The 20,297-nt window shown below is 36.4% G+C and overlaps 2 protein-coding genes across 2 annotated transcripts; both read right to left on the reverse strand.

The window, feature by feature from the left end:
- Positions 1 to 1,670: 1,670 nt before the first annotated feature.
- LOC145776598 (uncharacterized) lies at positions 1,671 to 7,330 on the reverse strand. Its single transcript, XM_082587859.1, has 6 exons — positions 7,102 to 7,330; positions 5,906 to 6,019; positions 5,394 to 5,508; positions 4,744 to 4,885; positions 3,246 to 3,411; positions 1,671 to 1,783 (listed from the first exon to the last, which is right to left on the reverse strand). Exons 1-6 carry the CDS (start codon positions 7,328 to 7,330, stop codon positions 1,671 to 1,673), a joined length of 879 nt encoding a protein of 292 aa, XP_082443985.1.
- Positions 7,331 to 11,335: 4,005 nt separating this feature from the next.
- LOC145774302 (amine sulfotransferase-like) lies at positions 11,336 to 19,432 on the reverse strand. The gene is made up of 7 exons (XM_082585515.1): positions 19,346 to 19,432; positions 18,883 to 18,996; positions 18,391 to 18,500; positions 17,115 to 17,256; positions 14,069 to 14,184; positions 13,397 to 13,562; positions 11,336 to 11,737 (listed from the first exon to the last, which is right to left on the reverse strand). Exons 3-7 carry the CDS (start codon positions 18,481 to 18,483, stop codon positions 11,625 to 11,627), a joined length of 630 nt encoding a protein of 209 aa, XP_082441641.1. The 5' UTR covers positions 18,484 to 18,500; positions 18,883 to 18,996; positions 19,346 to 19,432; the 3' UTR covers positions 11,336 to 11,624.
- Positions 19,433 to 20,297: the final 865 nt, after the last annotated feature.

The following is a 20,297-nucleotide window of genomic DNA, read 5'->3' on the forward strand; positions in this document are numbered from 1 at the left end:
TCCTTCTTGATCAAAGAACAACTCGCATAATGGTGATTGATAAACATGATAAATCGGCCACAAAATCTAATTTTAAACATTTTCCGAGGAGAGTCGCAAAATCAGAACAATTCCGTTCTTTACATGATTGAAGACGCAGGATCAGGCACAAGTAGCGCTTTGAACACCTTTAACTTCTTATTCAAGCTCAGAAACTTCGTCATCCAATGAAGAACGCTGCGAAGATTTTGATTATCAAGCCAGTTTTGCCTCGGAAAACCCTAGAAAAAGCAAGGTTACTTCCAGTTTAGTAGTATTTGCTGAATCATGCGATCGTACTGGTATTTCAGATAGGTCTGCAGCACTTACTGCTTCATCATTTTTACAAGATGCGGGAGTTGTAACGGATAGCGAATCTCAATCAGTCATAAATAAAAGCAAAGTGAGAAGAGCGAGAAAAAAATGAGGTTTACAACTCAAATGGAAAGTAGGCCTATCATGTGCATAAATTTGCAAAGCATATATTTTGATGGCCGAAAAGATTAAACCATCAAACAAAATGAAATTGCTGGGCGACTTCGAAAAAATTTCGCAGTTGAAGAACACATTACTTTACTTGAGGAGCCAAGTTATCATTTCATTGGTCATTTTACTGCAGCCAACGGATCTAATGTATCAAGAGCTACCGGGATTCTTGAATATCTTGGATCCGGTAAAATTAGCTGCAATAATGTAATGGTAATTGGATCCGATGAAACCGCAATAAACACAGATCAAAACGGCGCCGTGATAAAGCTCCTGGAAGATCATTTCCAAAAGTCACTTTAATGGTTAATATGCCTACTTCATAGTAATGAATTGCTTCTTAGTAATGAATTTCTTCTGTGCTAAGATTATAAACGACAATCATGTAGTCTCACAATTAGGTTTACAACACGCAAAAACGAATTTTAACGCAAGCTATGTTTCCATTGCCAAATTGCTTTGCTATATTACGCTATAACAAAAATAAGTCTTAACCTTTTTGACAATAACCCAAATTTAAACAAATGAAAGCGCTTAGTTTACGGTAGCTAAAAACAATACAAAATAACAAGGTCTGCCCCAATAGCTCAATTGGTTAGCGCGTGACTTTGTAAACGAAAAAGCTTTAAGATCATGTGGCGCTGGTTCGATTCTAGGGGTGTGCGCTTGAACAACGCATTCTAAGAACTACTCTCCATATTTAGCAGCATCTAGTGGCTGGAATAATTTCCCGGCAACAACATTGCAACAATCAGAAAACTTCACTCTGTCAATCTCCGTAACCATCCCTGTATCAGTGGTTCAAAGCCTCTACATCTACAAGTATGCGAAACTGCCAGGATTAAGCTCTCAAAGAAGCTTTCCCAGTGCGAGGATAAAGATTCAATCAATCAAGTACATTACGGCATTATAAAAATGGAAAGAAAAAGCCATAAAAAGTAGGCTAATAAAAACTAAATGCAATGGTTCAAAGCTAATGCGAGGTAAAATCAAGGGAGGTTTTGTCCAACAAGGACTAATCAGATCAGTTAGCTTTAGAAAGTTACATAGCATTAGCAACAATTGCGAGTCTTTCTTGAAATACGCTAATAAACTATCCAGTCATGTGGAAACTTATTGTTCAATAATGCAGATACAGCGGATGATCAAATACATAATAGGCCACACTAAAGTTCGTAAGTGAACTTAATGTCAGTGTCTTTCAATTTCTCTTCCATCATTGCGTCAATCCTCTCAGACTGGCTGACAGTGAAATAATCTTTCCATCCTCCAACACCGCCTGGAAGCAAAACTTTTATTGAAAGAACTAGGTTTAATTTTTACATTTTAGGTGTTTATTTATTCAATTCTTGACTGAAACCATTGTGAGTCCATAAATAAAGAAGTCATAAAATAGCATTAAACGCAAGCTATATAATAAAGTGCTGATAAGACGAGAGAAGATGGCAGAATGATGTTGAAGAATAATTTGATACAACACGTGGAGAGTTGGTGAATGAATGATGATCAATGCGAGAGATCTGTGAATGAACAAATGAAATAAAAGAGCTTTCAAAACATTTATAAACCCTAATGTAGTTGGTTGAAACAAAACGAGGTTAACTGTGTGATAAATAGGCCTATAGTTCCATCCATAAAATTTTGTTTTTATGCCATGCAAAGGTGTAACCCAACAAGCAATAATAATTTTCCAAATGCATTTTTGCAGAGATGTTTCAATTATAATGGTAATGTTATGAATTACGATTAGACGTGCTTGAAATTCCCAAGTGGTCAATTTCAATGAGTTGCTATATCTGTAATGCCATTTAAATTAGAAACAGAAAAACACTTCAATTAGAGTCATACAGGCTTGGAGAGATTTTATTTTCGGTATAACTCCAGCGCTTTTGAGTATGCATACAATGTGCCAAAACCGCCAGAGTCAGGAAAATATAGCATAACAATTTTTTGGATTTGTTTCATGACTGTGAATGACTGCATATAAATTACTTAGATTTTGTCCTAAATAATGCATCTAGTACAAAGGCCTAATTTTGGAAACTTTAGGATTTTGGGAAAATGCGAACTGCCGCTTAATTTACCCTTGGCTGCAATACTTTCCTCAGCGGCCTATTTGACTTACACAGTCAGTTGTGGTGGCACTATTTGAGATCTCATTCAAGAGTAAAATGGGCAAAGATGACTTCTCAATAAATAGTCTCCCTCAGTCTGGATTGGGTCAGCTTGTAGGATTATGGTCCAACATTCACAAAATGAACTAGCCTACTTCAATAAAGAGATTACACTCTTCAATCAGATTACTCGACTTTGAACTATTTTGTATCTTTTTGTGGCGGTGGCAGCTTACTCTTCATTGTCTATGTAACAAAGCGTTCGTACATTGTTTTTAACTAACACTTTTGTAATTTAATCATAATAAACAAAAACGTTAATTGTTTAAATCAATGCGTATAGGTTGTTTAAAGGTACTTTTCCACTACCTTACGTTTGCTTAAGAGGTGTAGGTGTGCATCTGGCTTAATTAATAAATTAAGAAGAAAAAAAAAGGCCAAAAACAATAATAATAATGACAATAGTAATAATCATCAAGAAAAACAACATCAGCGCAGATATGATACAAAGAACAACAGACCGCGAAACTTGTTAACATTTCAATACCAGAAGCAGTCAATGCTTAGAATCAAGTATGACAATGAAAGACGAAAAATAATCAAAGCGATTCATAAGTTTGAACCTACCTTTCCGTAGGATCAGCTTCATATAAAACGATTTGTAACTTTCCCCTTTAAAATGTTGCTTCTTCATGTTTTGGAGGCTGCAGGCTTCAGCTATGCTTTTAGCTTTCTCGTTGGTCACTGGGGCGTCCAAAAACTTTGCCAACAATTTGACTTGGCTTTGAAGATCCTGAAAAAAAAATGTAGTTAAAAGGTAATTAAAAAAAATCAAAAAAACAGCAATTGATTATTCTTCAAACATATCGATTGTCATATCAATTGTTTGTTTTTCTTGTAACGTTTACCGAAAATGATTGAGTTCTACGCATTTGAAGAAGTGTAAGTTTTTTTATTTTAGCTTTCAAACAAAAACATATTTTGATCAAATGGCATTTTTGTGGTCAGATTGATTTCACTAGTTAAAACGTATTGATAGGCTACCCAGTCATTAAATCCATGTAAAAAACGTTTGATTTGTTATCTTGATATATGCATAATCAAATTAATGTGTTGTTTGCTTACAACTGAACAAGAGTTTTATTTTGAAGAAATACTTTCATACCTTGATCATGTCTTCATAGTAGATAAAGTGGACGTTCTAATTGTCTTTATGCTTATACCAGGTAAGTATATGTTCAGGATACCATTCTCCTGGTTTCGTGGCCGATGGTATGTCACCTATGTTGTGTGATAATTTTGATTAAACTTTCAGTAGGTTGGTAAGTAAAATTGGTTTTAAGAATGTTCTGTACATGACATTATTGTGGAACGAGTTGTCTGGATTGCTTGGATCAACCAATACCTCACACTCTACTGTATGTTGTGTTACCTTTTTTTATCCTATGCTCTGCTTCAAACTTACTCACGCGTGATGTAGGCTACAATAAACCTAAATATTTTATTTTAATTAATTTTACTTTTCTTTAATATGGTTTAGTTTGTTTAAAGAAGAAAATTCTGGTTAAAATATGTTGAAGGAAAAAGTTTGTTTAAGAATCTGCTTTATAAGTAGTAGCCTACGTGTATTTCGTGATAGGTAAACTTCCGTTCTGTAGATTTTATTTTGTTTAGCCTACTAGCAGAGATAGGCATCACATAAATGTGTTGCAACCTACATATGTCTTAAAGTAAACAAGGTCAACACTGTTTTGGTTTGTGGGCTATAAAACTAGAACAAGAAATCTGATAGTGACGTCAAATTGCTTTGTTTTGGTGTAGTTTCATTTGTTAAAAAACAATTTTGATTCTGCCGTGATTTACAAAAAGATTATTGTCTAATTATGTCAGTACAATTTTATGTTTATGTATTATATATATTTTTACGTTATTTGTGTATTTTTTTTGAAGTAGCCTATTTTTTGTAGTAGCCTATTTATGTAGTTATGTTATGTAGTACTACATTTATGTTATTATGTCAGTACAATGTACAACCTTTTGTACAATATAGTCTATATTGTATATGGTTTACGGTAATACCCTGCAAAGTCAACACAACATCTTCATCGGTTGTAATGTTACGTACCTTGAACTGAGTGTTCAAAAAATTGATTCTAGCCGCAATGGCACATAGATGAGAGTGGTTCCATGCGACCTGCTGGTATGGCTTGGAGAAACTTGTAATAGGAAACCATCTGGTCTTTTGGGTTACGAAGAACATAAACAATCTCCAATGAAATAAAATCAATTTATAAATAAATAAAACTAATAATACTTATCAGCCCAGTTTCTTGAGCGAAACACCGATGTCTATCGCTGTCAATTCTTGCTACAAGCGGCCGCCGAAAAAAATACTGTGTGATACAGTAGCCTATCTACTTTACTGTACAGTACAACAAATCAAATTGATTTAAATTTAACTAATTAAAATTAAAAATAAATTGATTAAATAAAATGACATTCAATTTTATTGTAATAAAAGTTAATGCTTTTAAAAATACATTGAGTTTAAACCTGTACGTGGTTGATTCTAAATTTACAGTATTGATTGTTTACAATAACTACAGTATGTATGAGATGTAGTAATTAGACTTTGTCTTTCTCTGGCCAAATTTTTAAGGCAGGAATAAATATTTGAATCTTAAACATCCTTTCGATGTCACTTAGAAATGTCATTGGCTAACTTTTTTAAATACCTTAACGATTATCCTATAAAACGATTGTTAGATATCTTACCGCACCTTGCAGTTTCCTTGTGTAAACTTTTCCACATTAATAAGATTAGCTGGCATGTGAGTGATTGCAAATCTTCGTTGTAATGGAATTTTTTCCAAAATTGCAAACTTTGAACCTGTACCAAATTAGTTCAAAACAAAAAAAACTTAAAAGATTAACATATAGGCTACTGTACTTCTAACTGTTAGATTCTAACTACCTAAACTATCAAAATTTAATATTTAATTATTATTTTATAGAATGTTTATTATCAATGCCATTGAAGGATAGAATATCCCATTGAAAGTGAAACTGATTAATTTGTGAAATATTTACTGAATGTGGTTAGCCTACCCCATAGCACGTTACTCTTAAAGATATTTTCCTGTGACTATTAGCCTACAGTAGGCTACAATAGGACAACAGTGTGGGCTACTTTAACACATTTCCATCAGCAGACATGAGTAAAAATCGTTGAGATCAACAAAATTCCAACACGAACCAATTACAATTTTTTGTGCACAAAAGCTTACTCGGTGCTACTTCAAGGAACGTGAAAGGAAGAACCTGGAAATGAGAAGCGAGTTGATACTCCTCTTCTTCCTGACATATGATGCGTTGTATTATTTCAGTTGCCCAATTTGTGCCTGAGTTGGAAAAGTGTCATGCAATAAAATATAAATAATTCGATTAGCCATTATCCTGAGTTATTGCTTAAATAAATATAGGCCTACTACACCTAACATAAGAGCTGATGACAAATTGACCATTCTTGTTGCATTAGATTTTATTTTAAAATTAGTCATGTAGGTTATACAAACAAGAAATATGAGATGATGTGTGAAGATACTAGAATTAGAGTGTAACTATTGCTCTTTTAAACAATGTCGGCATCATAGGCTATGTTTGCATAGGATTTTGACATTTTTTTCTGTTTTGCCCAAGTTTGCGACATTTTGTTAGTGGTGGAGCGACCACCGCCCCTTCTCCCATGTTTGTATAAGAGTTTGACAAAATGTTCTGCTTTGCCCAAGTTTGTAGTTTTTTTACCAAAAGCAAAGAAAACTTTATCAAGTTCCAGGGTCCAATTGGAAGGTTCAAAGCTCCTAAAATTATCCCAGGTCCGTTTTCAAAAGCACCTCTAGAGTAGACCCAGCAACTGACCTACAAGCAATTGTGATTGTGACGCAATGCTATATCCCACATATATGTTTGAAACACTTGTCCGCCCCGATGGCTCAGTTGGTTAGCGCGTGACTTCGTGAACGAAGAAGCTTCAAGATCAAGCGGCGCTGGTGCGACTCTCGAGGTGTGCGCAACGCATTCTAAAGTCTGCTCTCCATTCAGCGGCACTTAATGGATGAAATAACTCCCTGGCAACAAAACTTCAACAATCGGAAAAACTTCACTCTGTTAATCTCGGTAACCGGCCCTGTGTCAAAAGCCTTTACAAGTATGCGAAACTACCAGGAATAACCTGTCAAGGCTTTGTCAGTTTAAAGATAAAGATTCAAAACCAACCATTTCGGGACGGACTGGTCAGGCAGGTGTCATATAGCTTTGCAGGTGTCATAGTGTCATGGTGTTTTTTCATAGTGTTTTGCAGGTGTCATTGTTTTGCAGTTTTGTGTCATAGCTTTGCAGGACACAACTTGGGAACCACTGTTATAAAAAACAAATTACTTTTTTAACTTTTTAGGCTACTTGCACAGCAGTCTTGAATTCTTGCCTGTTTTGGGGTAAGTTGCAACAAGGATATTGCCATCGTTTGGAGTCATGTTTTCGTAACAGTACTGAGCAGTTTCAGCAGAAAATCCAGGTGAAAATACATTTTCATTCCATTTTGTGATTTTCTTTTCTGTTTTGAATTTTTTTATGACCAGTTGCAATGCTGTCAAGTCATCTTGAGAAAGTATTTTTTCAAACCCTTTCGTTTCTAAGTCTATACCAGAATCCATCTCAAAAGTTTCTTATTGAATAAAATGTCCTGAGCAAGCAATACAATAAAAATATTATAAAAATAAATTTCCACCGAATAACATTAGTCTACATAGGCTATATCTAGCGTCTGTGCAACTGACATGTAGCAGGCGAAGTCGTTTATCTATATAGAAGCCTATAATGTTTTTCTAACTCAGCTACGTTTTACAAATGAGGTTCAGTATGAATGGTGGCAACTCTGTGAGGCAGCCTTACAAAATTGATAAAAATTTAACTTTACATTTAGGGCTAAATTTTCAATTGTTTAGTTACGGTACCACCCCGATAGCAGCTCAGTTGGTTAGCGCGTGACTCGTGAACAAAGAAACTTCAAGATCAAAGGGGCGCTAATTCGACTCTAGAGGTGTGCGTTTGAGCAACGCATTCTCAGGACTACTCTCCATTCAGCGGCACTTAATGGATGGATCATTCCCCGGCAAACAACACTTCAACAATCGGAAACTTCACTCTGCCAATCTCGATAACCGACCTTGCCTCAAAAGCCCCTACAAGTAAGCTATGCGAAACTACCAGGAATAACCTATTAAGGGTTTGCCAGTCCGAGGATAAAGATTCAAAACCAACCAACCATACCAATGTTAGTTATACGCAGATTTTCCGCATGAGGAAATAGTGAAAATGCCAAACGCATCTATGCAATTTGCCGGCAACCACCATGAAAACTCAGCAAGCATGCAACAGAAAATATTTTGTTACAAATTATCTCTAGATTTGTTTCTCGCGCTTTTACGAACTCTGTTAGCTGCCTGAGCTATGTGATTATTTGAAACTTTCCTTTTTAAACAAATCTTACTACAATTGCTGGGACAAGCAAAAGTCAAGCCGTAGCCTTTGTCTCCTTCCTTCAAATCTACATTTTAATAACAACTGCTGCTCAATTTTAGCCAAAAGCTATGTAAAAAGCTTAAAAGTCATTATTGTTCCTTTGTTTAATTTCGTTTTGTACTCTAATTATTGCCATGATACGATTCAGTATAGGCTACTTAAGGTTGCTTTTATCCACTAAGTCACTCGGTTATCACTGTTTTCCAAAAAAAAAGGTCAAACAATTACTTGCAAATATCAATAATTCACAAACCTACAGTAATGCCTGCCTGTAGCCTATTCAAGAAACATAAGTAGGCTAGCCTACATTTTCGTTTACAATAACGTTGAATACATGCGCACTGCCAAAGACTCATGCTCTTGAGCGGTGTCGAACCGGCGCCCTATCGAATGCCGAACCAGGGCTATCACCACTAGGCCATGTAGCCGACAGTAATAGGCTCATATGTAAGAACTCGACTGAATATTTTCTAAACCAAATGAGCTGAAGTCCTCTGTAATTAGAGAATTGATGAGCAACCTTGACAGGTAAACGTTTGAACTTGTGGGAAGCTTCAAGATGTGTTTCAACAGAAATTGCACGACATAACAAATCCTTACAAAAAAATGAAGAAAGTTTGTTTTTTACTTAGGCTACCATAGCTGATACCTCTTGTAACACATCTCACATGGAAATTACGTTTTAAAATATTTTCACTTTTCGTCCGTAGAAATAAAATGTCATACCAGCGTTAAAAATTGTTACTAGCAGTAGGGCCTTTTAAGCTTCCTGCGGCGGATGGCCGTTGCATTTGAAACTACCACGCCCGTAGGCAAAGTTTGCTCGCCGGCTTCCAGAAACCAACATTATTTTCTCCACTCTGTTGGTAGTTCATACTTTCTTCCTCACTCGCATTTTGACGTGAAATGTTTTTCTGTGCACTCGCACTCGAATTCTTTTCACCAACAAGGCGCAGTCTTTCACACGCCAAGAAAAAAATTGTTGATAAAAGTTTCGCAAAAAATCTCAGCGTCGACCTATAAAAACTCAAAGACTACACCTACTTGGTAGGACTAAGCAATGCATTTAAATACATGCAAACAAGTTTCAGATCCTTGTTTGCGTTGTTCTAACCTGAGTGAAAGCAAAAACACAATATCAATTAACTGATTTTTAAAAAACATAAAATTTTTAACTTTATTTGCTGGACGCAAGAATTTGGCCATAAAAAAAGAAGCTCTGGCAGGCCATGCTTAGACGCCGGAAAATAAAGGAGCTTAGGGGTCTTTAGTATACTTGTACACAAATATAAATTAAGTGTAAAGTTAGTCAGTAGGTGGACGGTCTAATCTGTAGGTAGCTGCAGCAGATGAGGTTTATTTACCAATCAGAAGGCAAGATTTAAATCAGCTGATTGCAGTCATGTCACATTGCACGTTAGAAAGTAAATTAAATGTACGTTTCGCCGTCTGCAGCGTGGCATAGCGGTTTGAGAGTACATAATACGGCATTTGAAAGGGCGCCTGTTTGACACCGCTCATGAGCAAATGACTGTTTCTTTTTCAGGATAACTTAAAGACATGCTTGAAGGTGGACACAAAGATTGGCTTGCTTGCCTTCTACACGTCAGCAGTTGTGAACTGAGCAAGCGACAACTGAGCTGGCAACGTTTCAGCAAGTGACTGAAGTTGGTAAATAATAAAACTGAGCAAGTAACAACTGAGCAAGCCTTAACTTGGCATGTCAAAAGTCAGCAAAATGAGTTTGACAAGCGATGACCAAGTCCGACACGTAAACCTCATTGTAATTGCTGAGTTTTCGCATGCCGAGTGGACCGACGACCGATCAAACAGGAAGGAAAATTTAATAGAGACAAAAATACCAACTAACGATACAATGCCAGCGACAAAATAAAAATATTAATCGACTTTGATGATCAAGAAAATGAAATATCTTCTGACAGGTGTCAAACCCACAACAATGCTTGATATGAACGACTCGGTTACATGTCTTGTAATACAAATTTAATTTTACACGAGTCAGTTCAATCATAAGCAGCTAAAAATCGATTTCGATCAGCTAGCAGCTGGATCATCTTCAGTTAAGCTGTCCCCGGATAAGCTTATTCGAATAGAATCAACTTTGTTATCATGCAAAATTTCTAATTAAGGTGCTTAAAAGTAACCATGGCAGTATAGCCTAAGAAATTCAAATATGAAAATTCTAAAAACACTATTTGAAATGACAACAAACGATGCGAAGAAGTGCAACATTAGGCAATATGAGAAATTTTTAAAAAGTTTCATAAAAATATTAAATACAGAATCGGACTGTCCACCACGCATTGTAAATTACAGGTGAATTTCTTGCGTTCTTCCAGTGACTGTAAACCAGACTATCACTAGATGTTGAAGTGATAACTAGCATTTTATTTCCGACGTTTCATCAGTCGGCACGACTGATTTTATCAAGGCGCTGAAACAGGTAAAACTATCTGTTTAGCGGCAAATGGCACAACGCAGAAACATAATAAACGAAATGAATAATTTGAATTTTGCACATTAAGCTTTGTATCCTACGAAATTCTTCATTTCGTTTAATATGCTTCGGTGTTGTGACATTTGCTCCTAAACAGATAGTTTTACCTGTTTCAGCCCCTTGATAAAATCAGTCGAGCTGACTGATGAAACGTCGGAAATAAAAAGCTAGTTATCACTTCAACATCTTGTGACAGGGTTGAGAAAAACCCGGGTTTTTTGGGGTTTTATTTAAAAAAGATGCAAAAAAAGGTAGATTCATGCTTAATGCTTATTTCACCTCAAATACTACTTTTTACCAATGAGGTGTCTCTCACTCACAGTACATGCTGGCATAACTCAACAAAATAATGCACTAGGGCTGTTTAACTACGAGGCCTTCTTGCATAAATGAGCTTTAGTGTAGTACAAAGTGGCATTACTTGATTTTTGTGTACAGAAATATTCACTGTGTTTTCAATTTATCCTTGGAAATTTCCTTCACAATCACATTCTTAAGTCCTAATTTGAAGTTTGTTTTAAGTACCTTGTAGTACTTTGGTTCATTTTTTTAATTTTCTGATAAAAATTGGACAAATATGATGCTCTGGTTTTTTTTATGTTTTTTTAGGTGGGTTTTTTTAAAATAGCCCACCCGGGTTTTTTTGGGTCGGGTAAAATACCGACAACCCTGTCTTGTGATAGTCTAGTTTGCAGTCACCGGAAGAACGCAAAAAGTTAGTCTACAACATACATCAAAAGTAACAGACCTCATGATAAATGTACAAAATCTGATGCAAAAGAAACTGATTGGATAAGACGTGTTTGCTTGGACATTTGGACAATCGGCAACAGGTAAATCGAAAAAGGATTATATCCAGTGGTTTCAATAAACGGAAAAAGTACTTGTTTTGCAAGTTAATTTGTCACTTATGTCTCATAAGTAAATTTGATGTCAATGTCTTTAAGTTTTTCTTTCATTATTGCGTCAATCCTTTCAGATTGACTGACGGTGAAATGATCTTTCCATCCCCCAACACCACCTAAGAAGCAAATGAAATAAGTAAGAGTGGTTATTTGGTAATAAGCATCCAAACATTTTGTATACAATGAACTCTAATCAGATTTTTAAAATTACTGTATGATACTACCTAACTGTCTTAAGAGTTGTGGGGAAGGCAAGCCACTAGACCAGGGCTTCCCGATTGGGGGTGCTCGCACCCCCTGGGGGTGCGAGTAGCTGTAGCTAGGGGTGCGAGAATTCACAGAGGAAGAAGAGCCATACCGTATATAAAGATGGATTTTCTTTAACGAGGGAGGTGGTGATTATCTCTCAGATCATTCTATGTTGGCCCATACAGCACAATGCACAACAAGAAAATACCACCCGACAAGTTGCTGATAACAGAAAGGCTGTGGTTCGAACGTCACGTGATTGGTGGCGGGATAATGCGTTAATAGCCTATGTCAAGGCAGAGATCAGTCAGCACTTGGAAAGCCTGAAAGAGTCATTTGACGGATATTTCTCCCCAGGAGATCTGGAAGAACCGGAAACTTGGATCATCAACCCCTTTGCCTTCAATTTATAGAAGATGGAAGATAAGTATGAAGATAAGGAACATCTGATAGATATGCAAGTATGCCAATCGACAAAGCTGGTTTATGGGTCCAGTTCACTCAAAACTTTCTGGTGCAGCGTTCAAACTGGGCATCCAATTCTGATTAAGAAAGCATTGCAAGTTTTGGTTCCATTTGCTACCACTTGGCTGCGTGAATCGAAATTTTCATCTCTACTTTACATGAAGAATAAATACCGCAACGCCCTGGACCCCGAAAATGATCTGCGCATTGCATTGTCCCACAAGATTCCACATTTCGAACAGATAATTGCAAAGAAGAGTCAGGAGAAAAGTCAAAGATCTTGATTAACGCCATTATGTTCTCAGTTTGTGTTATTTCTTTATTTATTCGTTTTGCATTTTGTGTGATTGCGTTGTTGAAGGCTGCACTTTTTCCTATTCGTTAGCCATATAAAGGCCGTAAGCTGTTTTTCTGCGTTGTTTTTGTACGTCTTTTGAATTTTTTTCTCAGAACCACTCCGCTTCAAAACAGGGGGTGCGAGATTGGCTTCATCAATCTCATGGGGTGTGGGGTGATAAACGAATCGGGAAGCCCTGCACTAGACCCTTGGACTGACGAAGAAAGAAAAGGTCATGTGGTGAATACGCGCAAAAGTTATCAACAAATGCTGAAAACTAAACTACTTGTTGAAAAAAGTTGCAGCAAATAAGTGACAAACATTTTGTAAAAAATATAAAAACTTGTTATTTTGGCCAAATTAACCAATTTAACTTTTGCTTCATAAAACTCCAGTGTCCTCTACTTTTTTTCTAGACCGCTACTGCACTTGAAAATACTACGTAAAAATAATATCAATCTAGCAATGCAGCCATACGTAATCATACGAACGAGCCTATTGGTCTTTTTTCTATTTCGATTTTCTCATTTTTGTGAATCGTTCAATTGGCCCAAATGTTCAATATTAATGAGGGTTGATTGAAGTAGTCTTGAAGTTTCTTTACCTCTGTTTTGTTTTCTTGGTGTTATTGAGAATAATAAGTTTATAATAATACTTTTTAAAACATACAACCTAACAAATTTAAATAAATATAAAGATTGAAAAAATGGTTATCTTAGGTTACCTTTTCGCATGTTTGCAGCCTTTATGTGTGACATAATATCCTCTCCAGTTTCTCGTAGTTTTTTCATGTTGTTGAACTTAGAAGCCTCAGCAATGTGTTTGACGTTTTCATCAGTGATAGGAGAATCCAAAAACTTGGCTAAAAGCCTGATTTGTCCTTCCAGGTCCTATAAAAAAGTACAGTAATTTTTAATACGGTGGATATCAAACCATGAGGGAAGACGACCAAAAGTAGTTTTTGTCGTATCCAGGCTTACGGTCGATGGTTAAAGATTGAGATTAAGTATGCGGGAAGGCGAATAAACTAATCTTCGTTTTCACATTCAGGCATGCCTGTGTCGTGCCTAAGACACAGCCACATGCTCTTGAGCGGTGTCCAACTGGCGCCTTTCGATCGTCCCTTTCCTCTTTCTCCGGCAATATCTGGAGTGTGGTGTTGAAATCATTCTCATGTAAAGGATTAACGGGATCGCCACGTGAAGGCTCTCAACATGCTTGCTAATAATCTATAGTGAATCAGTTGCCTGCATTTAGTAAAAGTGGAAAGCAATTTTCTTGAAAAAAGACAGAACAAGGTGATTGTAACACAAGTAACTTGGAAGCAATTTCTGTTGAGTAGTCATGTCTAGAATTCGGCTGATGTTGAGTCTATTGAAATACACAGCAGCCTTACCTTGATCATGTCTTCATAGTACATGAAATAAACATTTTTATTGTCTTTGTGTTGGTACCACGTACGTATGTGGTCAGGATACCAAAGACCTGGCTCCATAGTCGCTGGTATATTTCCTGCATTGAATAATGTTGGAAAAAAAAACGTTTTAATTAAGACTTTATTTTGATTGAGTGGATTATTATGAGTTATTTCGAGATATTATCAAACTAGCAAATAGTTATAATATTGATGTAAAATATTGCTTTATGTAACATTTTCATTAGTGAAAAAGGGAGCGTTCTTCCTGGCTAACAGCACAAGGCTGAGTACTCACTAGTCACTAGTACAGCGAGCAATTACGATTCGCTAATAATAATTAATGTATAGCCTACGAAGTACGAATACGAACAACCAGTCTTCGAAATTAGCGCGTGAATGGCGCATTAGCGTCGGCAATAAATATGCCGAAGCCACACGAGCGCTTGTAAGGACTACAAGATTACAAAAAAAAACTAATTTTCTTAGACTACACCAGTCCAGGATGTTTTCAATTTTACCATTGCTGGATGTTTTATTTAGGTTACTTCTTACTTCGCCGGCGCTTAGACATGTGCCCAGCTGGGAGAATTGAATCTTTTATAGAAACATCACCCTATTTACATTGATTGAACGCCAGTAGACGTCAAATTATTGTAAGCATCTACTCCGTATTGCGCCTCGCTTTCCGTTATCTCGTCCAGCTGATACAGCATCTGATGATACCGATTCTGACTAGTTCTTTATCAAACAGACTTTGTGTTGCTCGCAGTGTCCCAATTGTGCCGAAATTATGTTAGCTTACACGTAAATCGAGGCAATCTTCTCGCAGGGAGCTATTAATTTGTTACCGGTACCTGGTTGAACAATCAAGATTATTTCATAATTTAACGTCACTAAATGTCGAATTAATGTAAAACAAACGTAAATTTCTTATTGGGCATTTTTATAACGCAATATCACCAGCCGGAAAAATTAAATCGCTTTGTGCTGACAGGATCATTGAATCAACTCAAAATTAACTTACTTTCCTCCCACGTGAGGTATTTAACATAAATTACCATAACAGCGTGCGTATCGCGTTGCTCGCTTTATCGCTACATTTGGTATTATTACTATATCACAACAAATCAAACAATGCGGTCGTGATAAACTGTCGTGATAAAAAGTCGTGATCTAGTATAAATATATTTTTCGCTTCTCGTTTTACATGTTTTGGTACAATCTTTTCGTAATAAATGTTCACAGCAATTGCCGAGGCAATTTCAACTTTTGCTGTTTGGCCTCGGCAACGTTTTTGCCGAAATAAAAATATGTTAATTTCGAAGACTGAACAACTAGAATATGTGATAGGTCCAAATAATAGTTGCTCAAACAAATATGACATACATATCACACAGTTGTTGTTAATCACTTTTATTTTACAAAAGTTATTTTCAACTGTTTGAAGTTTCAAACTTGACTACGGAACTGTTTCTGGTGTGGTATTTGTAAAATTTTAGCAGTTAACAACTTTTAATTACCATGAGGTATGATTTAAACCAGTGGTTCTTAACCGCCGGTCCTCGGACCGGTGCCGGTCCGTGTAATTTTTTTGCCGGTCCACAAAAGATCTTACTTTCTGCAAAGCTTATTTTAATGTGGAGTCATTAGCATATTGTAAAATTGTGATCGCACTGTGAAACATGCACAGCTGTGAAACTGACATATCTTCACGTAAAATGGTTTGATGATAAAGGTGAACTTTTTGATGACCTAATTCTGTGCCGTTGATAATGTTTTTGTGACAAATTGCATATTAGTTTTCAAAAAGTTTTGAAACACAGAAATACATAAACAAATGGGGAATTTTGTCCTTGATTATGAAAAATTTCAAAGTCGTTGGAGACGAAAATTTGGAATTAGATAAGTTTGAAGTTCCGGGATAAAGTCAGGCCTGCAATGGAAATTTGCCAGAACCGGAGTTTGAGAAAGCAAAGATCTTGTTTTTCAAAGAATGGAATGAAGACAAGCCGATTTGCTGTGGAAAATGCTGGTGAAATGGAGTGGTGAAAAAAGTAAAAAGAGGTGCTGAGCATTGTGAGTCAACAATTGAAAGAGTTGGCTAACAATTTAACGATTCATTTCGCGTAACATGAAGATCCTCGACATGGAAACTTTTGGATAAACAATCTATGCATCGGTGATGTCAACACATGCGACCTTAATCTTCATGAAAAAGAAAGTCTGATTGAATTACAATATGTCATGATTCTACTTTGCAGTCCAGACTCGAAAAACATCATCGTCACACTTCTGGTTATCTCTTGCAAACGAATTCGTACCTAACTTTCAAAACAATCGATTTGATGGTAATTGTTTCAACCAGCTATTTAGAAACGACAATTCTTTTTCATGTCTGGCTTTTACAAAGCAAAGAAATCGCCTGGATGCCGAAACAGAGCTACGTGTTTTAGAAACTTCTTTGATATCTCGTTTTCTTCACATAGGCTACTGGCAGCATAACAGTAGCAAATTTCCCACTGACATTGATTTTGTATGGAAATGGATTGACATTTTTCTGTTTGAGTTGATTTGATTGCCGTTTTATTCTAATTTTCGTCCTGAATACAAATCATATGCTAAAACCTTGCATTATGGCGCGCAACAACAACTTTGGTTAACAAAGCGTCACAAATATTCACTCTATTCACTACGATCTTTGGTTGCCGGTCAGCGAACATTTTTTAAAAATTTTGCCGGTCCCCCACTGTTAAAAGGTTAAGAACCACTGATTTAAACAATATTTGCTTAAAAAGAACAAAAGCATGCGAGTTGAATTAAGATCCTACTCTAACAACAACATGTCTGTGCAAACAAAAAACACAACCAAAGAGATGCCAACGAACATACATGTGTTGTGCACAAAACTGTACGCTTGATGTGGAATTGGAGAAATTACATGTATACATCTTACCATTCATAGTTGCAGATGACTTCCAGTAAGTTGAACAACGCTTACTAATACTTTTACACAAAATTTGCTCACCTTGTACCACATGGTCAAAGTACTTATCCCAGCCACCATTGAGGATCGAAAAAAGAGGTTCCACTTCACCCATGGGCAAGGACTTTAGAAAGTAATAATAAGATACAATTTGATCTTTTGGATTACGGAGTACGTACACTATCTGAAATTCAATAAAGCAATGGCTTCAATCAGTGTGACATACATTTGTTGCTGAAAATCGAAATAACCGATCTAAAGATTGGGTTATGGCTATAAGTTGCAGACATTTGGAAAGAATGTCAGGCAGCTACAGTGGTAGTTAGTGGCGTACGTCTTAGAGGCTTTGCCTCTCGTTTTAAATTTTTTTTTAAGTAGAGTAAGAAGTAGAGTAGGCTATGGCATTTAATGTGCTTTGGATAGCAGTCAAAGCAATAAACTAAGCAAATACTAAATCCATGGATCACTGCTTCTCCCCTGCAAAATACCACATGATAACTTGATGTATGTAATTTGCACTCGTTGCACATTTTCCTTATTTGCTCTGTCATTTCTTTTAATTCCTCCCTTTACTGGTATCTCTTTTGTCACAGTCCAGCATTTGCTCGCAAACAACATCATACCCCTGACACAGGGAGTCGTAGTGTGGACCTAGCCTTTATTGGTATGAGCAATATTTCTGTTGGTGTGTATGGACTGTAGTTGTCTAAATTTATCCCAGGCTGGCTTCAGAGTCCAGTGGTGGAGTCTAGTAGCTGAGATAGGTGGGTCATTCTATTGGGTCTGCTACTATTCGGTGAGTCCGATTCGGTGAGTCCGATTCGGTTAGTCCAATTCGGTTAGTCCGATTCGGTTAGTCCGATTTGGTGAGTTCCTAACCCCTAACCTTAACTCCTAACCCTAAAACGGCAATGATAATTAGGCTACGGTACCCGATAATTTAAAAAAAAATCACCAAATAAGGAATCGGACTCACCGAATTGGACTCACCGAATCGGACTCACCGAATCGGACTCACCGAATCGGACTCACCAAAACGGGCCATTCCGCATTCTATTATATTACAATACAGTCTGAAAAAATGTTTACGTTTGAAAAAAATTAAAATACTCGAACTTTTTTTTTTAATATAAAACATAATTATGTTGACTGAACTAAAATGTTTTCAAAAAATAGAAACAAAATATTTTTCCAGCTAAACGAAAACTTTGTCCATATAGGGTTAAATGACATACTGTAGTGTCAAAGCAATATTTTTTTAAATTTAGCTTCATTGTGTACCGTAAACTAAAGAAAGTGCCTATGTATTAGATCTCACTTTGGCATTTGCTTTTGTGTACTTCTCCACATTGACAAGATCAGCTTGCATATGAGTCACAGCAACCCGTCGTTTCAAAGGAAATTTATTCATTAAAAGAAATTTTGAACCTGGAAATATTTTAATAAGTTCTGGTTAAATAGTAGTTTGGCTATTTAATACTGTAGTAATTTTACACAAAAAAATGGAGAATATCTTCACATTCAAATCACTACCTACAGTTGTTCTTAACTGATGTCTGGCAAGACAATATAATAATGCAGTATACAGATTTACAACAGGAATCAAAAAAAAATTAGAAGTGCAAAAACTTTTAAACTTAACAGGAAAAATGAATAAAAACTGGGTTGATTCCCATTATTTGGTGATGTTCTTGCATTGAGCACTATTCCATTGCATTGGTTTGTTATGTAAAGCAACTTTAGGTTTGTTTGAAATAAGGTATGTTTGAAATTTTGGCTAAAATGGAGCTATATAAAAATAGTAGCTTACATTACACAAAGCAGTGGCAGCTATCGGCAGCAGTGGCCGAGTGGTTAGCACGTTGGGCTTGCATTCGAGAGCCTGCATGTTCAACTCCAGCCATCCGCACTTGCTGTTGTTTCACTGGGCAAGAAACTTTACGATAATTGCCTCTACCCAGTGATCAATTTTGAGTAATCGGTAGTACCAAACTTAAGTCATAAGCAGAGTAGACAACCGGAAACAGACATTGTCGTCGGCTGCAGCATGGGTCAGGTGTACGTCGGAAGGCATACGCCGCTGCATAGTGCTCAAGTCTGCTTTCCCGCAATGCAGGATAAAGATATGAAAAAAAAAGAAGTCTAAATGAAAACTGAAGTCTTAAAGTTTGTGATCATAATGAAACTCCTAAATTGCAATTCAATGTTAAAAGAAATACTTTGATAATAATTTTATAAAACAGAATAACATCTGACAAAACTAAACAACCTACTTGGTGCTATTTCTAGACATATGAAAGGATGACAAATGTCCATAGCAAGTTCATATTCTTTTTCTTTGTGATACATGATGCGCTTCAAAATTTCTGAAGTCCAAATTGTGCCTAAAGTAATTAACAATCATAATGTGTGTTCTGATACAGTGCAAAATTTACTGCAAATGCAGCCCTCGAAATTAGCTTCCATCTACGACGGCAAAAACATTGCCGTCGCCAAATCAGCAAACCTTGGATTGCGGCGGCAATTGCCGTATGCTTTAAAGTTCAAACAAACGAAATCGTATGCGCTTATTCTTCGTGTTTCATACGGCGGTAGCGGAGAGCATCACACAAGCTATTTTATGCGCTGACAATGCTCTTGTGAACTGTAAAAAGTTTGCAACCTTGTAAATACTGGCTTAATTGTTACGAAAAAGTTATTCTTTTATCGAATGCTTATTGTTTACCGGTGTCGTTGCGAATATAAATCATCGTGAAAGAAAATACAGTTAAAAAGTGCAATTTACCGGCTATAGGTTATTAAACAGAGGGAACAGAAGGAAAAGTTAGTGTGGTATTTTGCAAAATTTATAAACAATTTTATGACGGAAACAAAGCGGAATTAGAAAAGCTACACGGTCAAGTTAAAAAAGTAGAACAAAATTGGATAAATGGTTCTTCGGCAGTAAAATAATGCTTCCGATCATATGGCATCGCGCGTTCACGGACGGGTAGTTTTGCGTCTTCAAGTATTCCAGTGACGACGCGACAACCTCATCCTCCGATATAGCATCTGATGATTCCGATTCTAACTAGTTCTTTATTCAACAGACTTTGTGTTGCTCGCACGCAGTATCCCAATTGTGCCGAAATTATATGAGTGTATACGTAAATCGAGCCAATCTTCTCGCAGGGAGCTAATAATTTGTTACCGGTACCTGTTTGAGCAATTAACGTTATTTTATGA

Source organism: Aplidium turbinatum, chromosome 1 (genome assembly GCF_918807975.1).
Source record: "Aplidium turbinatum chromosome 1, kaAplTurb1.1, whole genome shotgun sequence".
In the NCBI taxonomy this organism is placed as follows: domain Eukaryota; kingdom Metazoa; phylum Chordata; class Ascidiacea; order Aplousobranchia; family Polyclinidae; genus Aplidium; species Aplidium turbinatum.

Bases quoted from the DNA above. Each gene is read 5' to 3' on its own strand.
- LOC145774302 (XM_082585515.1), bottom strand. From the start codon at position 18,483: ATGAATAAATTTCCTTTGAAACGACGGGTTGCTGTGACTCATATGCAA. The intron at 14,185-17,114 runs GTGAGCAAATTT...TATTCAATGCAG, and splicing joins CTTTGACCATGTGGTACAAG to GAAATATACCAGCGACTATG. The intron at 13,563-14,068 runs GTAAGGCTGCTG...ACTTTTTTATAG, and splicing joins ACTATGAAGACATGATCAAG to GACCTGGAAGGACAAATCAG.
- LOC145776598 (XM_082587859.1), bottom strand. From the start codon at position 7,330: ATGGATTCTGGTATAGACTTAGAAACGAAAGGGTTTGAAAAAATACTT. The intron at 6,020-7,101 runs GCAAGAATTCAA...TTTCCAACTCAG, and splicing joins TGCAACTTACCCCAAAACAG to GCACAAATTGGGCAACTGAA. The intron at 1,784-3,245 runs GTAGGTTCAAAC...TTTTGCTTCCAG, and splicing joins GAAGCTGATCCTACGGAAAG to GCGGTGTTGGAGGATGGAAA.